This window comes from Somniosus microcephalus, chromosome 2 (genome assembly GCF_052327205.1).
Source record: "Somniosus microcephalus isolate GS21.2 chromosome 2, FLI_Smic_1.0, whole genome shotgun sequence".
Taxonomy (NCBI): domain Eukaryota; kingdom Metazoa; phylum Chordata; class Chondrichthyes; order Squaliformes; family Somniosidae; genus Somniosus; species Somniosus microcephalus.
Window position 1 is genome coordinate 129,634,598 of NC_140988.1, and position 26,826 is coordinate 129,661,423.

General features: G+C 46.8%; 1 protein-coding gene across 46 annotated transcripts in view; it reads right to left on the reverse strand.

Annotated features, from left to right (window-relative positions):
• LOC147122949 (calcium/calmodulin-dependent protein kinase type II subunit delta) overlaps nt 1–26,826 on the reverse strand; it is a 508,322-nt gene that overhangs the window by 211,436 nt on the left and 270,060 nt on the right. For all 46 annotated transcript variants that reach the window (XM_085962275.1, XM_085962278.1, XM_085962273.1 and 43 more), the window contains exon 4: nt 22,734–22,788. In XM_085962275.1, coding sequence (XP_085818401.1) covers nt 22,734–22,788 — 55 coding nt within the window. The remainder of the gene's footprint in view (nt 1–22,733; nt 22,789–26,826) is intronic.

Below are 26,826 nucleotides of genomic sequence, written 5' to 3' on the forward strand. Positions count from 1 at the left end.
CACATTTCTGCTTGTTCGCCCTGAGTCCGTATTGTTGTAACCGCAGAAGTACTCGCTCCAGGTTAGCGAGGTGGTCGTTGTCCGTTTGTCCTGTCACCAGGATGTCATCCAGGTAGCATTGCGTTCCTGGAATGCCCTGTAAGACCTGTTCCATGGTCCTCTGCCATATTGCCGGGGCGGACGCCACACCAAATACCAGGCGATTGTACTGGTACAATCCCTTGTGTGTGTTAATCGTTAGGAGCTTTTTCGAGTCCTGTTCCACCTCCATCTGTAAATAAGCTTGACAAAGGTCAATCTTCGTAAAGTGTCTACCCCCAGCTAACGATGCGAATATGTCCTCTATCCGCGGCAGCGGATACTGTACCGTGTGCAGGACTGGGTTAATAGTTATCTTAAAATCCCCGCAAATGCAAACCTTCTTTGGTTCCCCCGGTGTGTTATTTGCAGATTTCTTTATAACTGGGACGATGGCGTGGCCCACTCACTCCACTCAATCTTTGTAAGGACACCTGCACTCTCTAAGGCATCCAGTTCTGCTTCCACAGCTGGCCGAATGGCGTAAGGCACCGTACAAAACTTGGGGTTTGCGTCTTGAGCAATAGTTATTTTTGCTCTAATGTCCTTTAAGGTCCCCAGCCTTTGTTGGAACACCTCTGGCGTTTTTGCCAATATTTTCGACAGCCTGCTTGTAATGGTTGTATCATCCTTGGTGGTCTCTACTTTTAACTCGTGTATCGACTTCCAGTCGAAATGGATTTTTCTTATCCATTCCCTACCCAAAAGTGGTGGTCCACCGTTTGGTAGGACGTATAAATAAAGTCCTGGCACTTTTCTGCCGTTGTATTTAACTGTTACTTGCATTTTTCCCTTCGGGTAAACTTTTTGTCCCGTATATGTTTTTAATTTAATTTCCGTATCCTTTAAGGGAATGCGTTTGAACAGCCTGTTATAATCTTGTTCATTAATTACTGATAGGGCTGAACCCGTGTCCAGCTCCATATTAACTTTGACGCCTGCTACCTTCATTTTAACCCACATTGTGCTGTGGTCCTCCGTTTTGTCTACACCATATAACTTGAGACATCCCAGACCTTTAGGCTCTGCTTTTGTGCCTTCCTGTGACTCGTCTGAGCTACTGTCAGACATCTTATGTATTTTTGTCCTTGCCTTGGTACTGCTCAGACTGCCCCCACTATTGGGTTTCGTACCCGACCGACAAACTTTCGCTATATGCCCCTTTTTCCCCACACTGCCGGCATATTTTATCACGAAACCAACAATTACTTTGGTCGTGGGTGGTTTTGCCACAACGGTAGCATTTACCTTTGTGAAATGTCACCTCATGGGTGTCATAGCAGGTTGTGTTTTGTCGCATTTGAGCAGCACCCTGTGCTGCTGCTTCATGGGCCGATGCTATTTCAATCGCCTGATCTAGGCGGAGCTGTTTCTTGGCTAGCAACCGTTTTTGTGTACTCTCATTTAACATGCCACAGACAAATCTGTCTCTGATCGCGCCCGCCAAAAAGGCTCCAAACTGGCAATGTTTGGACAACCTTCTGAGCTCAGCCAAATAGGCTGCCTGCGACTCATCATTCCTTTGGTCGCGTCTGTAGAAGCGGTACCTTTCCGCTATAAATGGTGGCTTAGGGTTTAAATGTTCCCTTAACGTATCAACAATTTGGGCATACGTTTTGTCTGCTGGCTTTTCTGGAGTAAGAAGATTCCTCAGCAGACCGTATGTTTTTGCCCCCATAAAATTTAATAAGGTTGCTGCCTTTTCATCATCTTTCACCTTGTTTACTATGCAATAAAGTTCATGCCTTTCGACATAGGCATCCCACTCTTCTGTGTCCTCAACAAATGCTGACAACCAACCTTCTTTAGACATTTTAAACTGTAGAGCTTTTCCCGCCTTTGTCCACTAGATGGCGTTTTTTATTATTTTTTTTATTTTAAACTGAAGAGAAAAAACTTTTCCCCTTTGTCCACTAGGTGGCGTTTTTCCCGCCTTTTCTCCTGCTGCTGCTAACGACCTCTCTCCAGCGTTGTTATTTTTGGCCCTTGCAGCTCCCGTTATTGCCACCGCCGCTATTAACAACGACCTTCCCCTCTCGTGGCTTGCTAGTCCTCGTGGCTCCGTTTGTTCCCCAGATCGCCTGCCCGTTCTGGCCCTTGCAGCTCCCGTTCCCCGGGAAGGATTTCAGTTTACCTGGCCCTGGGTGCACTTTTGCCCCGTGGCTGGAGCGCCCGTTCAGCCTCTTCTCTCAGCTGCCGCAGCCTCCGCTGGAAACCTCTCTCTCTCGCTCTGTTGCTGCCGCTCCTCCCGAACCTGGAGTGCTGGGCGGTTTCCTTTGGTCGACGCTGGACTCTGCAGGCTGGCTGGTAAGAAGCCTCTCTCCTTCTCTCTCCGTACTGCTGCCGTTCCTTTGTTGCACCGTGTACCGGTGAGTTCGAACCTTATTCGTTGCCAGTGTAAAGTATGTGTCTATACTTAATCCAATAATGAAGAGACAGCTTGGAAGATTCAACGTAGGTCTTTACTTAATACCAACAGGCGGGAACTGAGGGGAGATCAGTACCCACAGTACTATTTATACCCCTATGGCCAGGAGTGGTACTATGGTATCACTACGCCCTACAAAGTAGTGCCGCCCTGGCCATAGGTTTAAAGTAACATACATATTACATACACAACAATCAGGTCCAGGGAATTTGTCAGCTTTTAGTCCCATTAGTTTCTCAAGTACCTTTTCTCTACTGATATTAAACTTTAAGTTCCTCATTCTCATTGGCCCCTTGGTTTCCCACTATTTTTGGTATGCTTTTTGTGTCTTCTACTGTGATGACAGATACAAAATATTTGTTTAAATCTCTGCCATTTCCTTTTTCCCCCCAATATAATTTCTCCTATCTCAGCTTCTAAGGGACCAACAATTACTTTTGCTACTCTCTTCCTTTTTACAAACTTGTAGAAACTCTTACAATCTGTTTTTATATTTCTTGCTAATTTACACTCATTCTATTTTCTCCCTTTTTAATCAATTTTTTGGTCATCCTTTGCTTGTTTCTAAAGCTCTCCCACTCCTCAGGTTAATTACTATTCTTCGCAACATTATAAGCCTAATAACCTTACCACCAAATAAATTCTCCTATCCATATTCACAGCCACTCCCTCGACCTGGCTATCATAAATGGCCTCTCTACTCCCATGGTCTCAAGCACAAACAAGGCCATCTCCACTCACTACCCACACCCCCCTACCCCATTCTAATCCCATTTCCTTCTGTGTTCATCCCTGGAATAAACTCTCCCCCAAGTCACTTGTACTTTCAAAGTTACAAATGCCTAGCCTTTGGCCTTCTATTTGCCATAATACCTCTGCAATAGTCAACCTGCTCAACCACTTCCTCGCGTCTAGTTTTGATGCCCTTGTCCCCAGTAAAATCTTTGGGCTAGAAATTCGTTATAGCCAAGAAATGGGAAGTGCTTAGATGAAAAATAGTTAAGTAGCACCAGTTGAAAATCATCTAGGCTGCACGCAAAATTAGTTCTCACTCATTAAAATGATTGCAGTTAAGATTCTAGTGTAAAAGCTCAAACTCATTAGCGTTACACTGAAAAGATGGACCAATATCAGGGGCAGTCTAAACGCAAGTAATGATTGCCACAGGCTTTTTTCACTACTTAAAGAGGAGGCTCATGATGTTGCAGCACCTCATTCTCAGCATTGTTGGGTGTGCAGCTGCCTCAACAACCATAAGAAGGAGGACAAGGAGAAGGAGCACTTATTTATAAATCCTGATGACAGCTCGCTGCTCCAGGCAGAGAGCCGGAGGTTTTCCGATGAAGCTTTGGAGGCATTGGTTTTAGCGGTGGAGGGAAGGCAGGTGGTCCTGTACCCATCAACTGGCAGGAGGCCCTCGCTACAAGTCTGCCAGACTATGTGGAGGGAGGTGGCACACCACATCACGGGCAGCACTGTGGTCCCCAGGACCCACACACAGTGCAGGAGAAAGTTTAATGAGCTCACATGGGTGGTCAGGGTGAGTGAAGGCTTCAACAAATGCTACATACCACCATCTGTACCACAAGCTTCACACATTGCTCAATGCACCACACCCCCAGCACTCACCCACCAACAATCTCTACCTAGCAACATGCACACCTTGCACACAATGACAGCTATTCAACTGTGGCAGGCACATGGGTCATTAGTTATTAGAATTCATGTGATATGTGTGATATGTTTCTAGATAAATTTATTAATTGTGTTTGGAATATTTTGTGGTCTCTCTCATTTCACCTTTGCGCCCAGGAGGACGCTGTGATATGGCGTGAGACAGGGATGGTATGATGGGGATGTGGTGAGCTACGGGGATCTGGGGTTTCATTCATGCGAATCGGAGTCGATGAGCTGGTCACGGACTGCTCATCCAAAAGGCCGATTGTCTCGCTGCCTCCGCCGTAGATCCTGGAGGGCAAGGTCCACTGCCAGTCCCCATGACTTTTAGCACGTGTTGTAGGTTGAAATTTTTCAGAAATAATTATGAATTATGGAGTTTTGTACTTCGCACAAAACTCCCTGATACCAAAGAACCTTGAAATGAATAAAGAAAACTCTTCCAGTAGCAGGAAGTAGCACACAGCCACTCAAACACCTGTCAGGTCCGAGTGATTGGTGATGATCCCTTTAAATAGCGTCACTGGAGCCGGCTTCCTGCAGCTGCACGGCACCTGAAGCTGGCGTTGTTTTCTCCAGCCAGTAAGTTCATTGGCTATAATGAAGTTGGGAGATCGGGCGTCAAGTAAGCGTCGCACACTCACGGATGTCACGATCTCCATGGCAATCGCAATCAGCGGCAGTGCTACTGGCAACACCGATATGGCGTGCGGCGCTGGAACCGGCATCAGGTGGCGTTAAAGCTCTCAACGGCGTTTTAGCGCCACTGTGGCGCTAACATGGTGCAAACCACACAAATTTCTCTCCCTTTACTTTCTCCCACCTAGATTATTCTCCCGGTATGGATTCAATTTTCGCTCCCTCAAGACCTGAGAATATCTTGCACACAACTGCCCAAGTCATTCATCATCAGATCTGCCTGGACCACGTCAAGCACCATCGGGCCTCACTCTCCTCTTCTAAAACCACTCACTACTCCAGGATCCTCCACTACCAATTACCGTATCTCCTTAAACCCCTCTCCCCTCCAACAACAAGTGCAAGGAGTTCACGGACTTGTCACAAAGATTGAGAACATCCATTTGGCTGCCTCTAGTGCAACCCAGCCTTTCCGTTCTCCACCAAGCCAAACCTCAGGCTACCCCCCTGCCCTCGCCCTGAGCCCGCGTCTTTCTCTAGTTTCTCTCCCATCTCCCACACGCCCTCTCCAAAATAATTTTTCCCATAATTCTGAACCTGTCCAACTGGGTTAACTTCTCTGTCACAGTACTGAAACACCTCTTAGTCACAAATGACAATCTGTGATTGTGATCGTGGCGCACTATCCCTCCTTGTCCTTGATCTTTCTGCAGCCTTCAACATGGTAGACCATACCATCCTCCTCCAATGTCTCTCCTCTGTTCTTCAGCTCAGTGGGACTGCCCTCAATTGGTTCCACTCTTACCTATCCAACTGTAACCAGAGAATCTCCAGCAATGGCTTTCCTTCCTGCCGCTGCATCATTACCTCTGGAGTCACGCAATAATCTATCATTGGCCCCCTCCTCTTCCTCACTTACACGCTGCTCATTGGTGACATCAGCCAAAGACATGCGGTCAGGGTCCACAAGTAAACTGATGACAGTCAGCTCTACCTTGCCACCACCTGTTTCAACCCCTCCACTACCTCGGTGTTGTCAGGTTGCTTTTTCGACATCCAGTCTTGGATGAGCCGCAATTACCTTCAGTTCAACAGTGGGAAGACTAAAACAACAAACAACTTGCATTTATATAGAGCCTTTTACACAGTAAAACATCACAAGGCACTTCACAGGAGCATAATCAAACCACCGAGCCACATAAGATCATCATAGAATGATTACAGCGCAGAAGGAGGCCATTCAGCCCGTTGAGCCCGTGCCGGCTCTCTGCAAGAGCACTTCAGCTAGTCCCACTCCCCCGCCCTTTCCCCGTAGCCCTGCAAATTTTTTTTCCTTCAGGTACTTATCCAACTTCCTTTTGAAAGCGGTGATTGAATCTGCCTCCACCACCCTCTCAGGCAGTGCATTCCAGATCATAACCACTCGCTGCGTAAAAAAGTATTTCCTCATGTCGCCTTTGGACCTTCGGCCAATCACCTTAAATCTGTGTCCTCTGATTCTCGACCCTTCTGCCAATGGGAAAAGTTTCCCGCTATCCACTCTGTCCAGACCCCTCATGATTTTGAACACCTCTATCAAATCTCCTCTCAATCTTTTCTGCTCTAAGGAGAGCAACAACCAGCTTCTCCAGCCTATCCACGTAACTGAAGTCCCTCATCCCTGGAATAATTCTCGTAAAGTTTTCTGCACCCTCTCTAAGGCCTTCACATCCTTCCTAAAGTATGGTGCCCAGAATTGGACACACTACTCCAGGTGAGGCTGAACCAGTGTTTTATAAAGGTTCATCATAACTTCCACGCTTTTGTACTCTATGCCTCTATTCATGAAGCCCAGGATCCCGTAAGCTTTTTTAACTGCTTTCTCAACCTGCCCTGCCACCTTCAACGATTTGTGCACATATACCCCTAGGTCTCTCTGTTCATGCACCCTCTTTAGGATTGTACCCTTTAGTTTATATTTCCTCTCTTCATTCTTTCTACTGAAATGTATCACTTCTCACTTGTCTGCGTTAAATTTCATCTGCCACGTGTCCGCCCATTTCACCAGCCTGTCTATATCTTCTTGAAGTCTATCACTATCCTCCTTAAAGGCAAATCGTGTTTATCTAACTTGATTGAGTTTTTTGATGAGGTAACAGAGGGTTGATGAGGGCAATGTGGTTGACATGGTGTACATGGATTTCCAAAAGGCATTCGACAATTTTTATCCCTTCACTATGTCTATGGCAGCATCTTCTTCCTTGGTGAAGACAGATGCAAAGTACTCATTTAGCACCTCAGCCATACCCTCTGCCTGTGTGTAGGTCTCCTTTTTGGTCCCTAATTGGCCCCACCCCTCCTCTTACTATTTATATGCCTATAGAAGACTTTTGGATTAACTTTTATGTTAGCTGCCATTTTATTCTCATACCCTCTCTTTGCCCCTCATTTTCTTTTTCACTTCTGTTCTGAACTTTCTATATTTCTGCAAATTTGCTTCTCCATATTTTTCCCCACCATTTGGTGGTGACCTATAGAATATACCTAGTAGTGTAATGGCTCCTCTATTATTTCTTAACTCTAGCCATATAGATTCTGTCCTTGACCCCTCCAGGACATCCTCTGTCTCCAGCACTGTAACATTCTCTTTAACCAAAACTGCTACACTACCTCCCATCTTTCCTGAACACCTTATATCCAGGAATATTTAATAGCCAATCCTGCCCTTTTTTGAGCTAAGTCTCCGTTATTGCCACAACATCATATTCCCATGTGGCTATTTGCGCCTGCAGCTCACCAACTATGATTCGTGCGTTCTCACATACATACACTGTAAACCTATCTTAGACCACCCTGTGTTCTCTCTTAGTCTGACCCCACCCAATACCTTACTATTTCTTACTTTAGTGCTAACCGTCTCTCCCAATCCTTTGTGCCCTTTTGCTTCTCTTTTCTAATGCTACATCCTGAGATCCATCCCCCTGCCAACTTAGTTTAAACCCTCTCCAACAGCACTAGCAAACTTCCAAGTGAGGATATTGGTACCGGCTCTGTTGAGGTGCAACCCGTCCAGTCTGTACAGGTCCTACCTCCCCCAGAATTGATCCCAATGCCCCAGGAATCTGAAGCCCTCCCTCCTGCACCATCTCTCTAACCAAGCATTTATCTGCTCTATCCTCCTATTTCTATACTCACTTGCGCGTGGCATTGGGAGTGATCCAGAGATTACTACCTTTGAGGTCCTGCTTTAGAATCTCTTTCCTAGCTCCCGCTTTCCACCTATGTCGTTGCTACCGATATGGACCATGACCTCTGGCTGTTCCGCCCCCTCCCCTCAGAATGTTCTGCATACTGAGATACTAGGACAGATGACCACAAGCTTGGTCAAAGAGGTAGGTTATAAGGAGCATCTTAAAGGAGAAAGAGAGGTAGAGAGGTTTAAGGGGGAATTACAGAGCTTAGGACCTAGGCAGCTGAAGGCATGGCCACCAATGGTGGAGCAATTTAAATTCAGGGATGTGCAAGAGGCCAGAATTGGAGTACAGAGATCTCTGAGGGTTGTAGGGCTGGAGGAGGTTACAGAGATAGGCAGGGGTGAGTCCATGGAGGGATTTGAAAAAAAGGATGAGAATTTTGAAATCGAGGCGTTGTCGGACCAGGAGCAAATGTAGGTCAGTGAGCACAGGGGTGATGGGTGAACGGGACTTGGTACGGGGTAGGATACTGGCAGCAGAGTTTTGGATGAGCTCAAGTCTATGTAGAGTGGAAGATGAGAGGCTGTTCAGGAGAGCATTAAACTCGTCACGTCTGGAGCTAACAAAGGAATGGATGAGGGTTTCAGCAGCAGGTGAGCTGAGGCAGGGGCGGAGTTGGGTGATGTTACGGAGGTGGAAGTAGGCGCTCTTAGTGATGGAGCAGGGATCCATTTGCACCAAGTCTTTGTCGTTATATTGGAATGTTCTGGCCTGTCTTGTAACCTTTGCCTGCCCTTACAAGGGAAATATTGGGGGGGGGGGGGGGGGGCGGGGAGCAGTGAGGGGCAGGGAAACTCCAGGAATTCCTGCTTCCCTGGCACATTCAGGACCTCACTTAGTAAAAAAGACTGTTATGCCAAGTGGGAAGAGCAATTGCAGCCTCCAGATAGGCAGCAGTGGACCCCAACAGTGAGGGCCAGGCCAGGCCAGGGAATCCGCCTCAGAATGCAGCTGGAACACTCCACAGGGTTTGGGGGCAGGGCCTGGGCAATCTCCACACCACCCCCCTCCCCAAAAGCAATCAGGCATCGGAATTACCTGATGCAAGGGGCAGTCGGGTGCTAAAGATACATCCAAAGTGGGTGCTTTTGCCCACCTGCTCTATGCAACTACCCCGGGGGTCAGAGCACCAGAGGGTAAGACTTCAGCATGTCCCACAGATTTTTGGGGCCACTATTTTCATAACTGTGCTGGCTCCTTCACACAATAGTCTTTCACTTATCACTTAGAGAGCGGAGAACAATGTATACCATGGGCTCGATTGTCATTGGGCCGTGAGGCGGGCTTTTCGGCGTGCGGGGGATTAAAATCGCAAAACCTAGGGGTCGCAACCCCCCCCCCGGCTGGTTCCCGCCTCCACGCCATTTTAACCTAGGTGTGTCTGATTGACCCGAATCAGTCCCGCCTGCAACAGGCGGGACTGGTCTTTAGGGCCCTTAAACAGCACTGATTGGCCTTTACAATCCCATTTTAACATGCCCTTGCCCTTTTCCCACATAAAACACGCCTGGTGGGGATGATGCCTGTGAAACCTGGTGTGAACACTATTGGCTTGTTAACTATCAGCTGCAGGTCCAACATTAAAGAGGATATTTGATCAGTCATCATTTGCAGGTGGCAGGACTTTGTTGTCTCAGGTCTGGGGGAACTTTTACCAGGCCTAGCCACACCTGTGGAAGGTTGTAGCCTCACACACTTCTCCAGTGAGACCTCCTGCAAGACCCCTCTCGCCAACCTCACTCAGCGCTTCCTCAACTGAGGCACCTACCAGAAGCATGGGAGGCCTTTTTTTCCTTCCCTTCTTGGCATTAGAGGACCTCCAGCACCAGGCACGCCAGCAGCAGAACCAGGCACAACAGCAGCACCAGCAACAGCAGGAGCGACAGGCTGCTGCTCACCCACCTGAGGCAGCACAGGCTAGAAGGGGCCATCGCATAGAAGCCCGTCGGCACAGGAGATACCCCCCCAAATAGGGTCTACAGACACAGGGTCAGCTACCTCAACATAACTGAGCAGCACTGCCAAAGGCGGCTCCGACTTTCGCGACAGGTGGTGACTGACATCTGCGCAATGATACAGCAAGACCTGCAGCCCAGAGGACCAGGTGGACACTCCTTACCAGTGGCCATCAAAGTCACCACGGCACTCAACTTTTTTGCCTCAGGCTCATTCCAGGGAGCAGCAGCAGACATCAGCGGCATTTCCCAGTCGGCCGCACACACTTGCATCACGCAGGTAACCGATGTCCTCTTTGCCCTCGCGCACAATCACATCCATTTCACCAGGGATTGCGCAAATGTGACGGCGCGAGCAGTTGGATTAGGTCATCTGGCAGACTTTCCAAGGGTGCAGGGCGTCATTGACTGCACACGTGGCCCTTAGGGCACCCCCTTGCAATCCAGGTATTTTTGTCAACCGCAAGGGCTTCCACTCCCTTAACGTTCAGCTGGTGTGTGACCACAAGAAGGAGATTTTGCATGTTTGTGCCAAGTACCCTGGCAGTTGCCATGACTCCTTCATACTGCGCCAGTCTAGTGTGCCTCCGCTATTCAGTCCGCCAGACCAACTTCACGGATGGCTGCTTGGCGAAAAGGGCTATCCCCTGAGGACTTGGCTAATGACGCCATTGAGGAGGCCAGCCAACGAAGCTGAGGAGCGCTACAACTGCAGCCACATTTCCACCAGATCCATAATCAAGCAAACCATCGCCTTGCTGAAGATGCGCTTCAGATGCCTGGATAGATCAGGTGGAGCCCTACAGTACTCAGCAGCCAGGGTCTCCAAAATCGTCGTGACTTGCAGATTCCTGAGGACGAGGAGGAGGAGGCGGCGGCAGGGGAGGAGAACGAGCATCCTGCAGAGGCCCGTCAACCAGCAGCAGCATTACGCGAGAACACTGCTGCACAGGATGCAAGGAACGCACTCGTCCTGGCCAGATTTGCTTAGCCTAGTAAATCAAACTCTTTTGCCTCGCAGCTTCTTACCTGAGCATCGACAATGGCCAAACCCTTCCGAGCTATTTGACCAGCATCCTGACAACTGCAAGTAATCCTAAGCCCTCAATGTGAAAGCCCCATTCGTGAAATGACACACGCCAGAACTGCAGCAATTACCATAAAAAAATTTATGAAACACACAACTGATGGCATTTTTACAAAATACACAGCATTTCACCCAAGTGACTATTTGTGCTTTATTTTCCTCTTACATGTGCTCCTACGTAGTGGTTCCCCTGTGGCTTCAGCAGCTGTGGAGGCCCCTTGCTCACTTTCCTGCTGCTCCTGTCTCGACACCTTTGGCAGGCGTCCTCTGGGGTGGCGAGCATGTGCGGGCTCGCCAGCAGTCTGCTGCTCCTGCGGCTGTGCAGGAGTTGAGACGTCTATCTCCGTTGGGTGTGGACTCTGGCGGGGCTCTGACCGAGGGCTCTGCAGTGGCATGGAAGTGTGAGCGCTTGGAGAGGAGCCCCCACTTCCTTGAGGTCTGCCACCAACCTCCCTCTCATGGGTTAGGTCCCCCTCAGTGCCTGCAAGTGGCTTGAGAGCAGCTTGCTGCACATCAGGGGTCCATGGGGACCCGTATCTGCAATGGCAGTCCTACTCAGAAGGACTTCCATGAAGGTCTAGTTTCTCTGTTCAATAGATGCCCATCGCTCCTCAAGAGATGTCATTCTATTCTGAACACTCCCCATGTTTTCCATACCCTGGCGACTAACCTCCTCCATGGCCGTAGCCCTCCTCTCCTCTACCGTAGCCAGCCTTACCACGGAAGCAGCAATCATTTCCACGTAGGTAGCCATCCTTTCCGTGTTGATGCATTCATGTGCCACTGACTCCACAAAGGCTCTGCTCATGTTCGCTATGGACTCCTCCATTCGCTCCACACTCGCAGCGAACCTGGAGACAAAACCTGCCAGAGACTCCTGCATCTGTGCCTTGAGTTCCATCAGCTCTGATCTTATGAATGGACCCAGAGGCAGAGGGTCGACATGCAGCTGAGCCGAGCTGGCAGAGTCCTGCGCCCACTGACGAGGACTCTCCACTGCTGTCCCTGTCTCCACAATCTGCTGATGCTCACTTGTGAGCTGTGATACACCAGGTGACAACTCTACTCTATGTCCCGAAGGTCCCACCGAGGTGTGAGTGTCTGCGCTGGTGCTGGGTGCACTTATTTCTGATGACGCTGCGCCCTCAGAGGTTGCAGATTCCTGAGGAGTCTGGCTGCTCAGGCTCTTCCTCCTGCAGAGTGGGGACGGGGGCTCTCGATGGTTCTGTGGGGGAGTCAAGGAAAAAGTTAGAGATGTGATGCCAAGGTTACATGCACATTGCATTTTGCAGATGATCATAAGTCCATATGATGTAGCTTCAAAATCATTATCAGCGACTCATGCAATGTCAATGAGAGAGATGGAAAACTATTCTGTCACCAGCTTGCGGGTTGCTCCTGCCTGTCCTTCCCCGACATCCACATCTCGGTCAGTCCCGGAAATCTCCAGGACACCTTCCTCCCAGGGGGTGAGCTAGGCTAATGAGGGTGACCCTCCTCCTGTCCTGGCTCGCTCTCTCCTGTTGTCTCCCTCATTGCAGGAAAAGAGAGCTCACAAGTGGAGGTTGAGTGAGAATGAAGGAGTGAGTGCAGAGATTGCATAGCATAGGTACTTAGAAGGAGACAAAGATGGAGTGAGGTTGCAAGACCAAGGGCCCTCCCTGTGTGTAGTCAGTTGTGTTCAAAGCATCAGAGTGAGAGGGAGTGTGAGGGCTGCATGGTGGAACAGTTCTGTGATTGTGAGCATAGAGAGAGAGGGAATGGCTAAAGGTGCATGGATGTGAGTGTCTAGTGGGATGTGCAGGAAGAGATTGCCTTTCCTCACCAGCACTCAGCTTTAGCAATGGGGAACAGATTGAGGGTGATGGAAACTTCATACAGTACTTACTTTTCCAGTGCGAAGGTGGTCATGGAATCTTTTCCTGCACTGCAACCACGTTCTGCGTGTAAGCCCCAAGGAGTTGACTTGACCTGCCACCTCTAGCCACACAGCCTTGGTCTGGCTGGGAGGCCTCTTCCTCCCTGAAGAAGGGAAGAGGGCCTCCCTGTGGGCCCTAGCACCATCCAATAATGCCTGTAGTGAAGCCCCATCAAATTTGGGCGCAGATCTGGCCCTCCCGCTGGCCGTTCCTCCTGCAGGCTCCTGTGCCATCTTAATGTTGAAGGTTGGAAGCCTGCAGAGGAAGCAAGGCTTGCTGTGGATCTTAAAAGCAGCAGCAATGATGACGGTGTAGCGATTCGTGTGCATCGCCACTAAATAAGAGAGTTCGACTTCGACGAACTATAAATAAGTTGTTTATTTACAGGAACAGGTTAAATACAACAGGTAAGGTAGCAGGTAAGATGGCTGACTGTAGGAGCAACGTGGTGTAGGTCTTTCCCCAGCGGGGATGCCACGAGGACTGACTAGAAGTTTACGAGCTCATGACATCACGCAGAGTACAGAAATGAAGCCTGAGTGCAGTAACAGATACATTTAAAGGTAAGTTAAAGGGAATTATGTATCTCAATGTAAGGGACAACCGGTGGTACCGCCACATAGGCCCCCCCAGAATTCGCTTTAACGAAAGTCCAAGGATGAGATGGTCTGACGAGCTGGTGGTCACGGCTGTCGTGCTGTCTTGACTTGGTAGGCGAGGTCTGAAGATGCTGCTCGTGAGCGGATCCTTACGCGCGTCGTGGCGAATAAAACGTATCCATCAGGCGAAGGACCGTGGAGACGTGCGAAACAGCAGGCCTTGTCAGAGTGACGGGCAGGTTGGGCGGACGCGGGCGATGTCTCCGTTGATGTTGAAACAAGTCCTTGTTCCGACGAACTCTGCAGGAACGCCAAACGAGCGATCCAGAAGGACTTGACAGGTGAGGTCGGTGAACTCGCCGACAGGTGAGCGAAACCTTCAGGAGGCTGCTACGACGATAACACAACGGAGGGTGAAGAGTTGCTGCGTTGATCAGTGATCGGTGAGGCCAGCAACTTTCACGTGGCTGATCGCGGCTGCAGGATGCCCGTTGGACCCGTCCTCAATGTGTGCAGCGTCAGTAGAGGTTTGCGTTTGTTAAAGGGAACGTTCCGGGTTGTTGCTGCTTTCAGGAGGGGACAACTCTGCCTGGAGGGCGGCAACACTTGTAACTGTTGTAGATTTAGGAGAACACAGCCGGGAGGGCGGCACGCTTTTTGTTCATGCCGAATCGTGTAGCAGGTAACACAACCAACAGGCTGAAGGGCTGGTGCGTCGTCGGCGGAGAAGGAGTCGTCGTTTTTCACGAGGGATAGGTCCTCCTGGTTCGCGAGGGATGGGTCCTCGTGCGCGAGGAGTGCGTCCTCGTGTTGGTGAGTCCTCGTGGTATCCCCGCAGGGCGCGCTCCGATTTTGTGGGCCCGAACATGCTGTACCCCACGCTTGGAGAGATGTATACTTGCTGTTGCTTTGGACGTAGAGGCGGACGATCCGTGTGGCGGTAGGAAAGACGAGTACGGGGATCGTAAGCAAGTGCGTGGTCGGCGCCGCATCGATGTTCTCGTCGAACGGGGCTTCTACCTTTATAAAGCACAAGGGAGACTGTGGCTCCCTGGATTGCGGTAGCGACAGCAAAACGGCTGGTGCTTCCATGGCGTGCTTCTTTTGTGAAAATTGTTCACAAAAAAAACGGGGTCCGGTTGAGTTTTGCCCGTGTCAAGCGGGATCTGCTCCAGGCTGCGCTTACCTTGCGAATATGTTCGCAAAGACGGGGTCGCCTTTGGAGGAATCGGTGTTAGGCGGTTGCTGTTCCGTGGTTGTTTGTCGGTTGTGCGTCGGTCATCTTGTGGGAAGACGAGGTTCAGGCGCGCGTTGCTACCGTGAAAATTGTTCACGGATACGGGTTCACCAATTGTAGTGTTGGAATTGATGAGCTCCCGTACTCACGTCGTTGGGTCACCAATGTAGCGATTCTTGTGCATCGCCACTAAATAATCGAGTTCGACTTTGACGAACTATAAATAAGTTGTTTATTTACAGGAACAGGTTAAATACAACAGGTAAGGTAGCATGTAAGATGGCTGACTGTAGGGGCACCATGGTGTAGGTCTTTCCCCAGTGGGGACGCCACGAGGACTGACTAGAAGTTTCCGAGCTCAACTGCTAGCAGGTTCCGAGCTCAACTGCCAGCAGGTTCCGAGCTCTGACGTCATCACGCAGAGTACATGAATGAAGCCTGAGTGCAGTAACAGATACATTTAAAAGGTAAGTTAAAGGGAATTATGTATCTCAATGTAAGGGACAACCGGTGGTACCGCCACAACGTCATAATCTGTGACTTTCTGACTGGAAATACTCAATTGCCAAGGCTTCCCACACGTTGGAAATCAATTGGCCAATTGTGTTAAATTTGCATCAATCTCACAGACCCATTTACAATCGTGTCGGAATCACTAAATTCGGGGAACCTGCCAATTCCCTGCATCTGAACTAAAATCGACCCCCATATCTTCATGCATTTGCATCATTGCCAACATTTATCCTCCCTACACAACTCAACATATTGATGGTCAATATAGGTACAAAGATTTTAGCTGATATCTGATAAAATTTTAACTCTGTTCTCTAAACTCAAATGATAATTAGAATTAGCCACAAGAATTGTGCCCCTTCATCAATTAAAATCTGAAAATACATTTAATAAATGTAAAGTATTGGAAGTAGCAGAGAATCAAAAACATATACACATCACATTTTCACATTCATCTGTATCCATTCAAACGATAGAAAAGGAACACTCATTGATCAGAAGTTCAAATTGCCATTAAATAGCACACTAGTGACACGCATTAGCACAATTGTAATACTTATTTTTGCGCAAATTGTAAATCAGTAGCATTCATTGTTATTGTTTCGTTGACATATATAGTCAATTTTATGTCTTGTATTTTTTAAAAAAAGGAACTACAGGACGATGATACGGAAGATGTTCTAAGTAGGAAGGAGGCATGAGTTCCAGATTCCAGCCACCGTCTGGGTGAAAAAGTTTTTCCTCAAATCCCCTCTAAACCTCCTGCCCTTTACCTTGAAGCTATGCCCCCTGGTTATTGACCCCTCTACTAAGGGGAAACGTTCCTTTCTATCTACCCTATCTATGCCCCTCATAATTTTGTACACCTCAATCAGGTCCCCCCTCAGCCTTCTCTGCTCTAAGGAAAACAACCCCAGCCTGTCCAGTCTCTCTTCATAGCTGAAGCGCTCCAGGCCAGGTATCCTGGTGAATCTCCTCTGCACCCTCTCCAATGCAATCACATCCCTCTTATATTGTAACGACCAGAACTGCACACAGTATTCCAGCTGTGGCCTAACTAACGTTTTGTACAGTTCCATCATAACCTCCCTGCTCTTATATTCTATACCTCGGCTAATGAAGGCAAGTATCCCATATGCCCTTTTAACCACCTTATCTACCTGTCCTGCTACCTTCAGGGATCTATGTACATGCACACCAAGGTCCCTCTGATCCTCTGTCCTTCCTAGGGTCCTACCATTCATTGTGTATTCCCTTGCCTGGTTAGTCCTCCCAAAATGCATCACCTCACACTTTTCAGGGTTAAATTCCATTTGCCACTGTTCTGCCCATCTAACCATCCTGTCTATGTCGTCCTGTAGCCTGAGGCTTCCCTCCTCGCTATTTACCACTCCACCAATTTTCGTGTCATTTGCGAACTTACTGATCATGCATCCTACATTCATATCTAAATCATTAATGTACACTACAAACAGCAAATGACTCCGCACCGATCCCTGCGGTACACCACTGGACACAGGCTTCCAGTCACAAAAACAACCTTTGACCATCACCCCTATCTACTTCCCCTTCCAAATGTTCCCAGTGACAGGAACTATATATAATTGTAGAATTGGGATATGGGAGCACTTGGAGTGGGGCCCAGGGTGCCATGGCACTGTTAAGGGGTGTAGCAGCACTAGGAAAGAGGTGCTGGTTTAAGTGAGAAATTAGAAGGTCCTGGAGCTAATGGGAAGGAGGTACTAGGATCTGGAAGCATTGATAGGGAGTCTACGAGGATTAAGTCGTCGGGTTTTGGTGCCTGGTAACAATGTCAGAAAGATCCCATTGTCGAGCTCCTAGACATAAGCTGGGACTACCTTTAGGTTCTTTAAGTAGTCCAGTATTAGTAAAAGTACAGCAAATAATTGAAATAACTTGAGGATAGTTTCCAGGTGATGATCAAGAACTCCACAAGACACTCCTTTCTAAGGGCAGTGGTGGTTCAGGAGCAGAAAAGGTGCCAGTTGCAGGCAGGTTTGGAGCAGTGAGCTGGGAGTGGGTACTGACCAGTGTTGGAGCAGGGTCAGAAGTACAGATCAAGCAAGAGTTCAGTTCTTCACAGGCCTCAGACTTGTGAAGTTGGGAGATGCAACTCAGTAGTTGGGAGCAGCAGAGCTGGATGAGTTACATGGGAATAATGGGCCAGAGACAAATAGAGGAAACAGGGTAAAAATAAGTCGTCCAAAAATCTGCAGGGGGGTGTAGGAAGGCGAGGGCTCTTCCTGAAATTAGTGGGAGGATGTGCCCGCTTGGGACCTCTGCCACTGACCTCCCCCCCACCCCCCCCTACAGATCCTAGGATCAGGCGAGTTTCCTTAATTACCATGTGAATGATAGGAGTCTGCAGTATTAGGGATGCCAGCCTTGCCCCAGCAGCATCATTGTACGTTGACGGTTTTGGGGGAAGGGGAAGCAGGTACTCCCAGAAAACGAAACATAAGCGCCCCCCCCCCCCCCTGTAAAGGGACCAAAATATTTTAAAATTGCCTCCTCTTCGGGGCTCCATGCCATGATACAGCTCTGGACCCAATCAGTGGCCTGATACACATCACCACCAATGAAGCAGCAGGTCCCTGATAGGCTTGAGATGTGGGAGCCCACTGCAACACCACTGGCCTTGTAAGGGGCTGGCAAAGGCTCAGTCTCTAACATGACCCTATGGAATATCTGATGGAATGCTGCAACTCAACATATCTGGGTCCCAGCCTAATGTTTAGCTCTTCCAGTGCATTCCCACTGGAGTTACAGCAGGAGTGCAACAGAAGGGCATATTTTCAGTTCCAGGAAGCTTAAGTATTACAGAAAAGAGCTAGACTGGCTATATGCAAGACTTACACACAAGTGAAAAGAAACAAAACATTTTAATAGAAAAAATAAGCTGCATTCTCCTTTTTAAATGACTAGCCGCTTTGATATTAAAAACAATTTCTAGCAATGATCTAGTGATAGAATTTAAGTTTTTGTTGTCCGCAGGGAAATCTCGGGAACACATGGGGTGATTTTCAGGTATATTGTAAATTTGGGTACATGGTGTATACAATGTTACACCAAAAATTCAAGAACATCCAAAAATATACCTATCATGAAAAGAAATAAGAACACAACATAAGCATGGAAACCTGTGGGCAACTATCAAGCCCTCCATTTTCACATATCATGTATAATCAACCCCATCACAGACTCTACTAAATCAAATTCATCTCGTATAGCAGAGTTCTGCATAAATGCTTTCTGATCCTCAAAAATAATAGAGGAAAGCAATGCAAAATATTCAACTATATTCAACATCTCCACCATTCAGCTCTGGTTTTAACAAGTAGACAACTGCCTCAGTGGCATTGGAACTGCAGTATCCAGTGCAATATTTGATACTTGGTTTAAACATAACTATACACATTTTTTGTTGACAACTGCCTGCATTCACATTTCTAATTTTCAGGAAAGGATGTCCATTTCTGGGGATGTTAATTCTGTCCATAGAGTGCAACACCCACCAAGGCACTGGATTTCACCCACATTTACCAGTACTCAATACCAAACAGGAATGTCTAAAACTCATTTCCTTCCTCACTGAACTAATTCCAAATTCTGCTCAAACAGTTCAAACATCAACCAAAAACATGAAGAAACACTACAACAAGGTACTCTTATCTTGACTATGGTACAAAACAATCATGTGCCGTGAAATTGGAGGTGTTGACACTAGCCGTTAAGGCCCACTTTGGTAAAACAAAATGGCGGTTGCTTCACTTCCACCTGTTTCCAGCAGATCGTGCGGCGGTGGCCATTTTCAGCAGGTTGGCAGCGATGTCATTGCCTGCAGTTGCGCAAAGTATTTTAATTAGAGGAGTGTGACGTCAATCGGTGTGTAATGGCAAATTGATGCATGCTCATCCGTTTTGGAGATCACCGCTCCTCTTACCGTCCTCTCCAAAGCATGCCCATGCGTGCAGTCATTGACAGCGCGGTGAGGCAGGAGAAAGTGGCGGTGAGCTACAACCCATACTGTAAACAGCTGCTGGGATAACTGTTAACTATGGTGAGCTCAGACTATGTAATTGGAGTGAAAACAGCTTCCAATGTGATGCACCAAATCTCCCACCCCCCCAACCCAGTCAGTCAAACACTATAGGAGGTAAATACTTTTAAAATAAACTGCACTGTACTACAGTGGTAATAGTCTCAGGAAAAATCAAAGCTGCATTTCCTTAAATTTTATACATTAGGGTTTTCTAGTTTAGGAACTGATAAAACGATATGCAAAATTTAGAAGTCTGCTTTGAAAAGGCTTGACAGCATATTCTCACCAAGAGTTCTTCAAAAGTCTGCTGTTGTTAAAAATTTAATTGAACTCTCTTCTGGACCATTTACACCAGTAAACTCCTGATCAAGAATTCATGTTCCCCTTTAAAAAAAAATGTATTTCCACTGATGTCTCATGCAACGGTTTAAGGACATCTGTGCCACAGTCTTACGTGGTGTTTCCAGTCACACTCCCACCAGATATGAGCCTGTGCTTTAAGAGCCACTCAACACGGAGTGAGTGCCCTATGCGATATACAGACTAGTGCACTGTCACTGCAAGACGGTGCATCCCCATCCCCCTCCAGCACCACGGTGAAGCACAAGCCTCCACACAGCAACTGTGGAGCTATGGCAGCCAGGCAGTCTGGACCCGACACAAGACTCCGAGAAATGTCCGCAAAATTAAAAGGGGAGCCATGGACAAACAAATGCCTCGTCATCTGCCACAACGCACAATGCCCTACAAGGGCCATCAGTGGACTCAATAGCAAAACCCAGGAGCCGTTACCAAATGATCCAACACAGCACATTGCCCGAGAACGCCGCACCAAGCCTACAGACACGACCTTTGGCCTCTTGCTGAAGTTAGTGCTGGAAAGAGCGCATTGCACCACAGATTCCCCGCTCCACTCATGTAAATTAGCAGGCTGCACCAAAATACCGGCGCTGCCTGCGCTGTTACTGGCAGGTTTCTGGCCATGGTCTTTTATAGAAGGAACCAAAAAAAAATTGGCTTTAACCCATATGGAATATTCCCAAGGATGACATCCTGATAATTTATTATCCAGTTTTAGTCTCAGCAGATTCATGTATTTTTTTTTTTTTTTTTAAGGGTGCTATTTTTTGGGGTAAATAACTCAGCATCCAGTGAAATAGAACTTGGCTGCCTAATGACTTGTGCAGCACTTTATAAATCATCTTAGCAGAAACTGAATGTGTACTGAAATTTGAGCAGAGGTAGAGCAATGCCTGAAGGATCATACAGTACCTGCTTTACTTTTTAAGCTTACCAGCTGCTGTGATGCTAAACTCCAACAGGACATCAATTTAAGGGTCTGTCTGGATATTGTTATACTGTCCTACACAATAGTGACAGACAGCATGATGTCAGATGATAAATCAGTGTCCTGAGAGGGTTTGGACTTTCTTGATTGACATTATTTCCTTTAGTAATATCGATTTACCTACTAAAAGGCAAAATATCCAATTCTTGGTGGCATGGGGACTTGTACTCTAGTGTTATGATGCCAGTGAATCAGCATGTGTCTGGGTTGCTATGCAATGTTCACTACTTGCTGGGAAACAAGCTGGTGGTACGGGATACATTCTGATTATAAAGGTAAATACCTGGGCAGAGGCAATATGTTTCAAATAGCAATATTGATAGCACTGAAATTCAGTGCCAGCTTGGTCACAGTGAAGGGATTTTGTAATTAGGTCAGTGCACTACTGGTGCAATTACACTACAAGTTCAGCCCAACTGTGAAGTGGTTTCAGCTTTACACCAATGCTAAGCAAATGTAGTGTTAATCAGTCTTGAGGCCTGACTAGTCTCCTTGGAAGAGGGTCTTGCACATTTCTTGTCTGCACCACTTGACTTCCTGTTGTCACATTTTTGTGTGTTGACTTTGTATCAACTTGTTCCGGGGGAGTTCTCCCCCGGTGTCCTGGCTAATATTTATCTCTCGTTCAACATCACTAAAACAGATTATCTGACCATTACCTCAGTGCTGTTTGTGGGAGCTTGCTGTGTGCTAATTGGCTGCCGCATTTCCTACATTGCAACAGTGACTACACTTCATTAAAAAAGTACTTCACAGGCTGTAAAGCACTTTGGAACATCCTGAGGTCGTGAAAGGTGCTATATAAATGCAAATCTTTCTTTATTATAAATTCCCAGGTTTAGATTTATTCTGGGTTTTGTTTATGTTGCTCTTACTGTGCAATCTGGCAACTGGGTTCCCACAGTTTGCTCAAAATGCTTTTTCGGAACACTATTTTCCATCTGTCTTTTTTTGCACAGTAATGAAAATTTCCAATCACCTAAATAACGGTTTCAACAAAATAAAAATTCAAAAATTACATATTTCAAAATAATAATTAAATGTATTTATTAAACTGTCTTTTGTGCATTTTAATGCCTTCGTTAAAGTTTTCACTTGGGTAACAGCGAGACCGCAACTTACCATGTATGCAAAACCACAACAATCGTTGTGTCTGCATGCACTGTCAACCTTTCCATGATAAATTCCTATGTCCGTGTTTATGCTGAAAATGCCGATGTAAACATCACACCGCTACCGCTTCCCCCACCCCACCTCGAGGGTTTGGGAGGAGGATGCAATTGCAGTATGACATGTTTACATAAACAGTTGCAATTATAAATGTGGACATAGGAATTTATAACTGAAATATGAAAAAATAAGGGCAAAATATAAGACTTTAAAAGTGCAATTTTATTATGTCTGTATGCTCTGGTCCAATTATCCTATTGTTGCAACTGAAAACTACACTTAGTCTTGGCTCCCATGTGCAACACCATGACTAATACACTCAATTTTTATCCCTTACCAGTTTTGAAGCTGAGAATACATAGCAAGATGGTATGAAAAGGTATCAATTAGTTAGATATCTGGCATCTAACAAAATTCGATGTCATACCATATGTCTGGTAGATCAATCTTATGTATTATATACTATGTTCATTTACAGGAAGAATGGGCATTTGTTTGCTTGATGTCTGCATACAACCATGGGTGCTATTGGACAGGAAAACAGCCAGGTTTTTGAACACTGGGCACCATAATGTTTAGGGTGAGCTCTTCCACCACACTAACTTCTATCAACTGCAAATAATATTACAATGCTTAAAGCTGGCTGCTGAAATCATTCTTCAAAAAAAAACTAAAATCATGAGCAGCTCTGGAGCCAGTAAAAATCCCTTAATACAAACAGTTTGATTTCCCTGGGCTGTAATAGTGAAAAAATTATAAAAGTTGAACAAAATGAAAAAGTACTTACAGATCAAACACTAGGTAATGGAACCCTTCCTCTGATATGCTGTCATGGAGCCGGACTGAAAAAGAAAAAAAATACATATTCAAAAATACCTATTTGTTGGCATTTGAAACTACAGTAACTACTGTATTATTGTGTATCACATATAAAAATATTCGACACAAATTTAGATATCAGTATATATAAAACAAATGTAAAACCATCAAGTGTAATGCTACCAACGGTCTCTACTATTAATTACCGATTCAACCAAGTTACTAAATATACAAATATATATAGTAAGTAAAACATTTCCACTTTAACAATCAAATATTCATAGAGCCATATTTATTATTTACAGAAAGCCAATAAAAAAGTGGAATAAAGAGAAAATGCTGGAAATACTCAGCAGGTCAGGCAGCATCTGTGGAGAGAGAAAGTGTTAATGACCCTGATATTTGTGAGGGGTGGGGCAGAATGGGTTCCCCTCAGGTCCTTTAATGGCAGGACCTGATCAGTACTTTTGTCTCTGTTTCCCAGAGCCAGAGAGCAGAGAGGAGGGAGGGAGGGATCATAAAGACCGGGGTGTGATAGGCGAGAGAGAGAGATCGGAAAGACCAGGTTGCTTGCCGGGGGAGGGGTGGAAGGAGGAGCAGGTTAGCTTTTTCGCCTCCCTAACCTGGGGCACTGAGATCAATTGTAGCACAGACTGAGGATGGAATGTGGAAATCCCATTAACTGTATTGATTAGTTGCTCAATATTCAATTATTGCTAAACCATGGTCAGGGTAGGGTTGTCAACCTCCCCAGATTGTCCAGGACTATCCCGGAATGGAGCATGAAATTCCTGGGCATGGCTACCAGCAAGCTGGAAAAACTTTGCCCTTTAAATTTCTTGCAGCAGCAGCACTCTCCAGCCACTCCATGGTGCACCCCCCATACCCCAACACCGCCCGACCGCTGTAGACATCAGACCCCTGCTTAGGGGTGACCAGAAATGCATTTGGTTGATGAAGAAACAGCCAAAAGTCTAGGAAGGAGGGAGGGGGAAAGTGAGAAACGAAGTGGGGTGAGGTGCAGGGTCAGGTAGGAATAAGGTGAACAGGGACTAGGGGGCAGGGGATTGGGGCTTGGGCGGAGGGAGAACGTGACAGCGAAGGCAGCAAACTGTGGGTCGGGGGAGAGGGAGATAATGGACTGGGAGTCAAGGGGAGAGAGACATGGGACTGCGGGTCAAGGATGCGGGGTCAGGGGAAGAGAGGGAAATTGGAGCCTGTGGCTTGGGAGGATCCGGGCTAGGGCAGGGAGAGAGGGGAATGGGGTGGGAGCGGGATCCAGCAATTCCTGCAAAGCCGGAAGCAGCAGCAGCAGCATGATGAATGGCAGCAGTGCCGAGAGTGGAGCAGCCAGTAATAGGATGGGTGAAACCTGGGACTTTATTCTGGGTAAATCACGAAAGATTGTTTTCACTGGTGGGCGAATGGGGAAACAGGCGATGGAGACCAAGGAGTCTCACTGGAACAACCATGAGGAAGGGAGAAGGAATGTTTTTGCACTGAGGGCTATTAAATAATGTGATGCTTCATCACAGGTGGCTATAGAAGCAGAGATTAGAATGTAATTTAAAAGGGAATGGGTTAAGTATTTGAAAAGGAGGAATATAAAAGGGGTTAGAGGAGAGAGCACCAGTACCAACATGGCCCCGGGGCCAAACGGTTGTTTAACTGAGTGCTATTAGACCGTGGGATCCTTCAACACACGTGGCTATTGAGGACCAGACTAAAACTTAATTTAAAAGGGAAAGGGATAAATATTCAAAAAGGAGGAATATAAAAGAATCTGGGGGGGGGGGGGGAATGGGATTACAGGAGAGCGTGCCAGCACCAGGGGCCGAATGGCCTCCTCCTGTGCTATAATTTCAATCACTCAATTAAAATTCTGCTTTACTGAGTCCAAGCCCAGGGATTGGTTTTGAAATGTTGGTGCTGAGCTGAATTTAGGACAATGTAACCTGTGAGAAGTGGCCCAAAAACCAAACCCACTGCCGTTTGTGCGATCTCTCGGTTTGGTTCAGGTCGGGTTGAACCAGCTGGTTTTGACATGTGAAGTCCAAGTATAGATTGGCTCTGACTGAGGTTCCCAATTCAGAGTCGTCACCTTCACACAGAATCAGAGTCCAAACCAGAGCCCAAGGAAATAGGGAGAGAGATAATGTCTGTTAAAAGTGGCATAGACTGGGGAGCCTGACCATACAATGCAGGAGGCTTCTGGCTGTAGTTACAGGGTGAATATCAGCAGTTATTGGATTACTACTAGTTAGTTACAAGTAAGATATTGGGGTGTTACACCGATTACTACCTGTTACATATAGATTAGCCGTGAGTTATTAGCCTACGTTTTGTGGTCAGCGGCGTAACTAAGGATTACACTGCCGGCATCCAAACTGAGTGCGCACTTACCTGCTGGGAACCCTCCTCCGAGAAGTCGCCGTCAGATGCTGAGGAGTAGAGGGCAGCGTAGAGGCCCACGGCTCCCAGGGGCGCACCATGTGCGTAAGCGTACCTGGGATCACGTGGGCCGGTGCTCCAATCAGCAAACAGAAGGTCTCTCATTAATACTATTACAGGTCATTGGGCTATTCACCATTTAAACTTCAGTACTTCGAAAATATACATAAATTTGTGATTTGGGGGTCTGGGTGTGTGCAGTATGAATTGTTATTTTGTAAGTCATCTACATTTTCATTTTTTTCCTCCCAGCAAACCATTTTAGAAACCTGAGAACAATGCTTTCTTCAAAAATCTATTGGAAAACAGTTCTTTACTTTTCATGGACAATAAATATAACTAATAATCCTGTGGGTCATATGTAAATGCCTCCATTTTCAGCCTCAGAATCTCAAAGATAGCAGCCTCATTCAGAACACCACCCACCTGATGGTAAGTTTGAAAGACTGGCTTGTAGTTTAAGCTTTTAAAATTAAATATGTACTTGGATTTGTCAGGAGGTAACCGCCTTACGGCTGGTGCAAAAAGGCGCTGTGGCTGTTTCTACCAGCCGTAAAGTTTTCCATACGTAATTGCTGGGCAGTTGGTTCCCTCCTCTGCACTGAGTAAATCCTCATCCTCAGTGATTTCAATCGCCATCTGAACTCATCTTGTTCTCTCTCCTCTAATTTCATTGACCTCCCGAAACCTCTAACTCCATATAAACTCTCCTACCCATATTCACGGCCACGCCATTGTCCTCACCATCTCATGTGGCTTCTCTATCCCCATCGTCTCGATGACAGACAAGGCCTTCTTTGAACCACTTCCTTGTGTCCTTAACCATATACATTCCCTACCCTACTTTTATCTGCATCCACCCCTGCCATAAACCTCCCCATAAGTCACTTATAACAGCAAATTGAAACTGCTGATTTGTCTAGCATTTGGTCCTTCATTCGCCATGATAATTCTGCAGCGATTGATCTGCTCATCACTCCCTCTCCTGCTTCTTTGGTGCCCTTGTAACCAGTAAAACTCTTACTCTCTCCCACCCTGGTGGTTTCCCACTGGTGTGGCCCCCATCTTCTTTCACTATATTTAAAAATGACTTGGATGAAGGAATAGGGAGCTGTATATCTAAGTCTGCTGACAACACTAAGTTAGTTGACACAGTAAATAGTGAAGATGGGAGCAGTAAGTTGCAAAGGGACATTGATGAATTAAGTGAATGAGATGGCGTTCAATGTGGGAAAGTGTGAGGCCATCCACATTGGACATAGAGTATTTTCTAAATGGCAAGAAACTAGGAACTGTGCAGGAGCAAAGAGATTTAAGGGTCCAAGTGCAGAAATCACTAAAAGCTAGAGGACAGGTACAAAAAAATAATTTAAAAAGCTCACAGAATGTTAGCCTTTATCTCAAGAGGGCTGGAATACTAAGGGGTGGAAGTTATGTTACAGCTTTACAGAGCTCTGGTCAGACCCCAGCTGGAGTACTGCTTTCAGGTCTAGGCACCGCCCCTCAGGAAGGATATATTGGCTTTGGAGGGGTGCAGCGCAGATTCACCAGAATGATACTGGGGCTAAAGGGGTTAAATCATGAGAACAGGCTGCATAGACTAAGCTTAT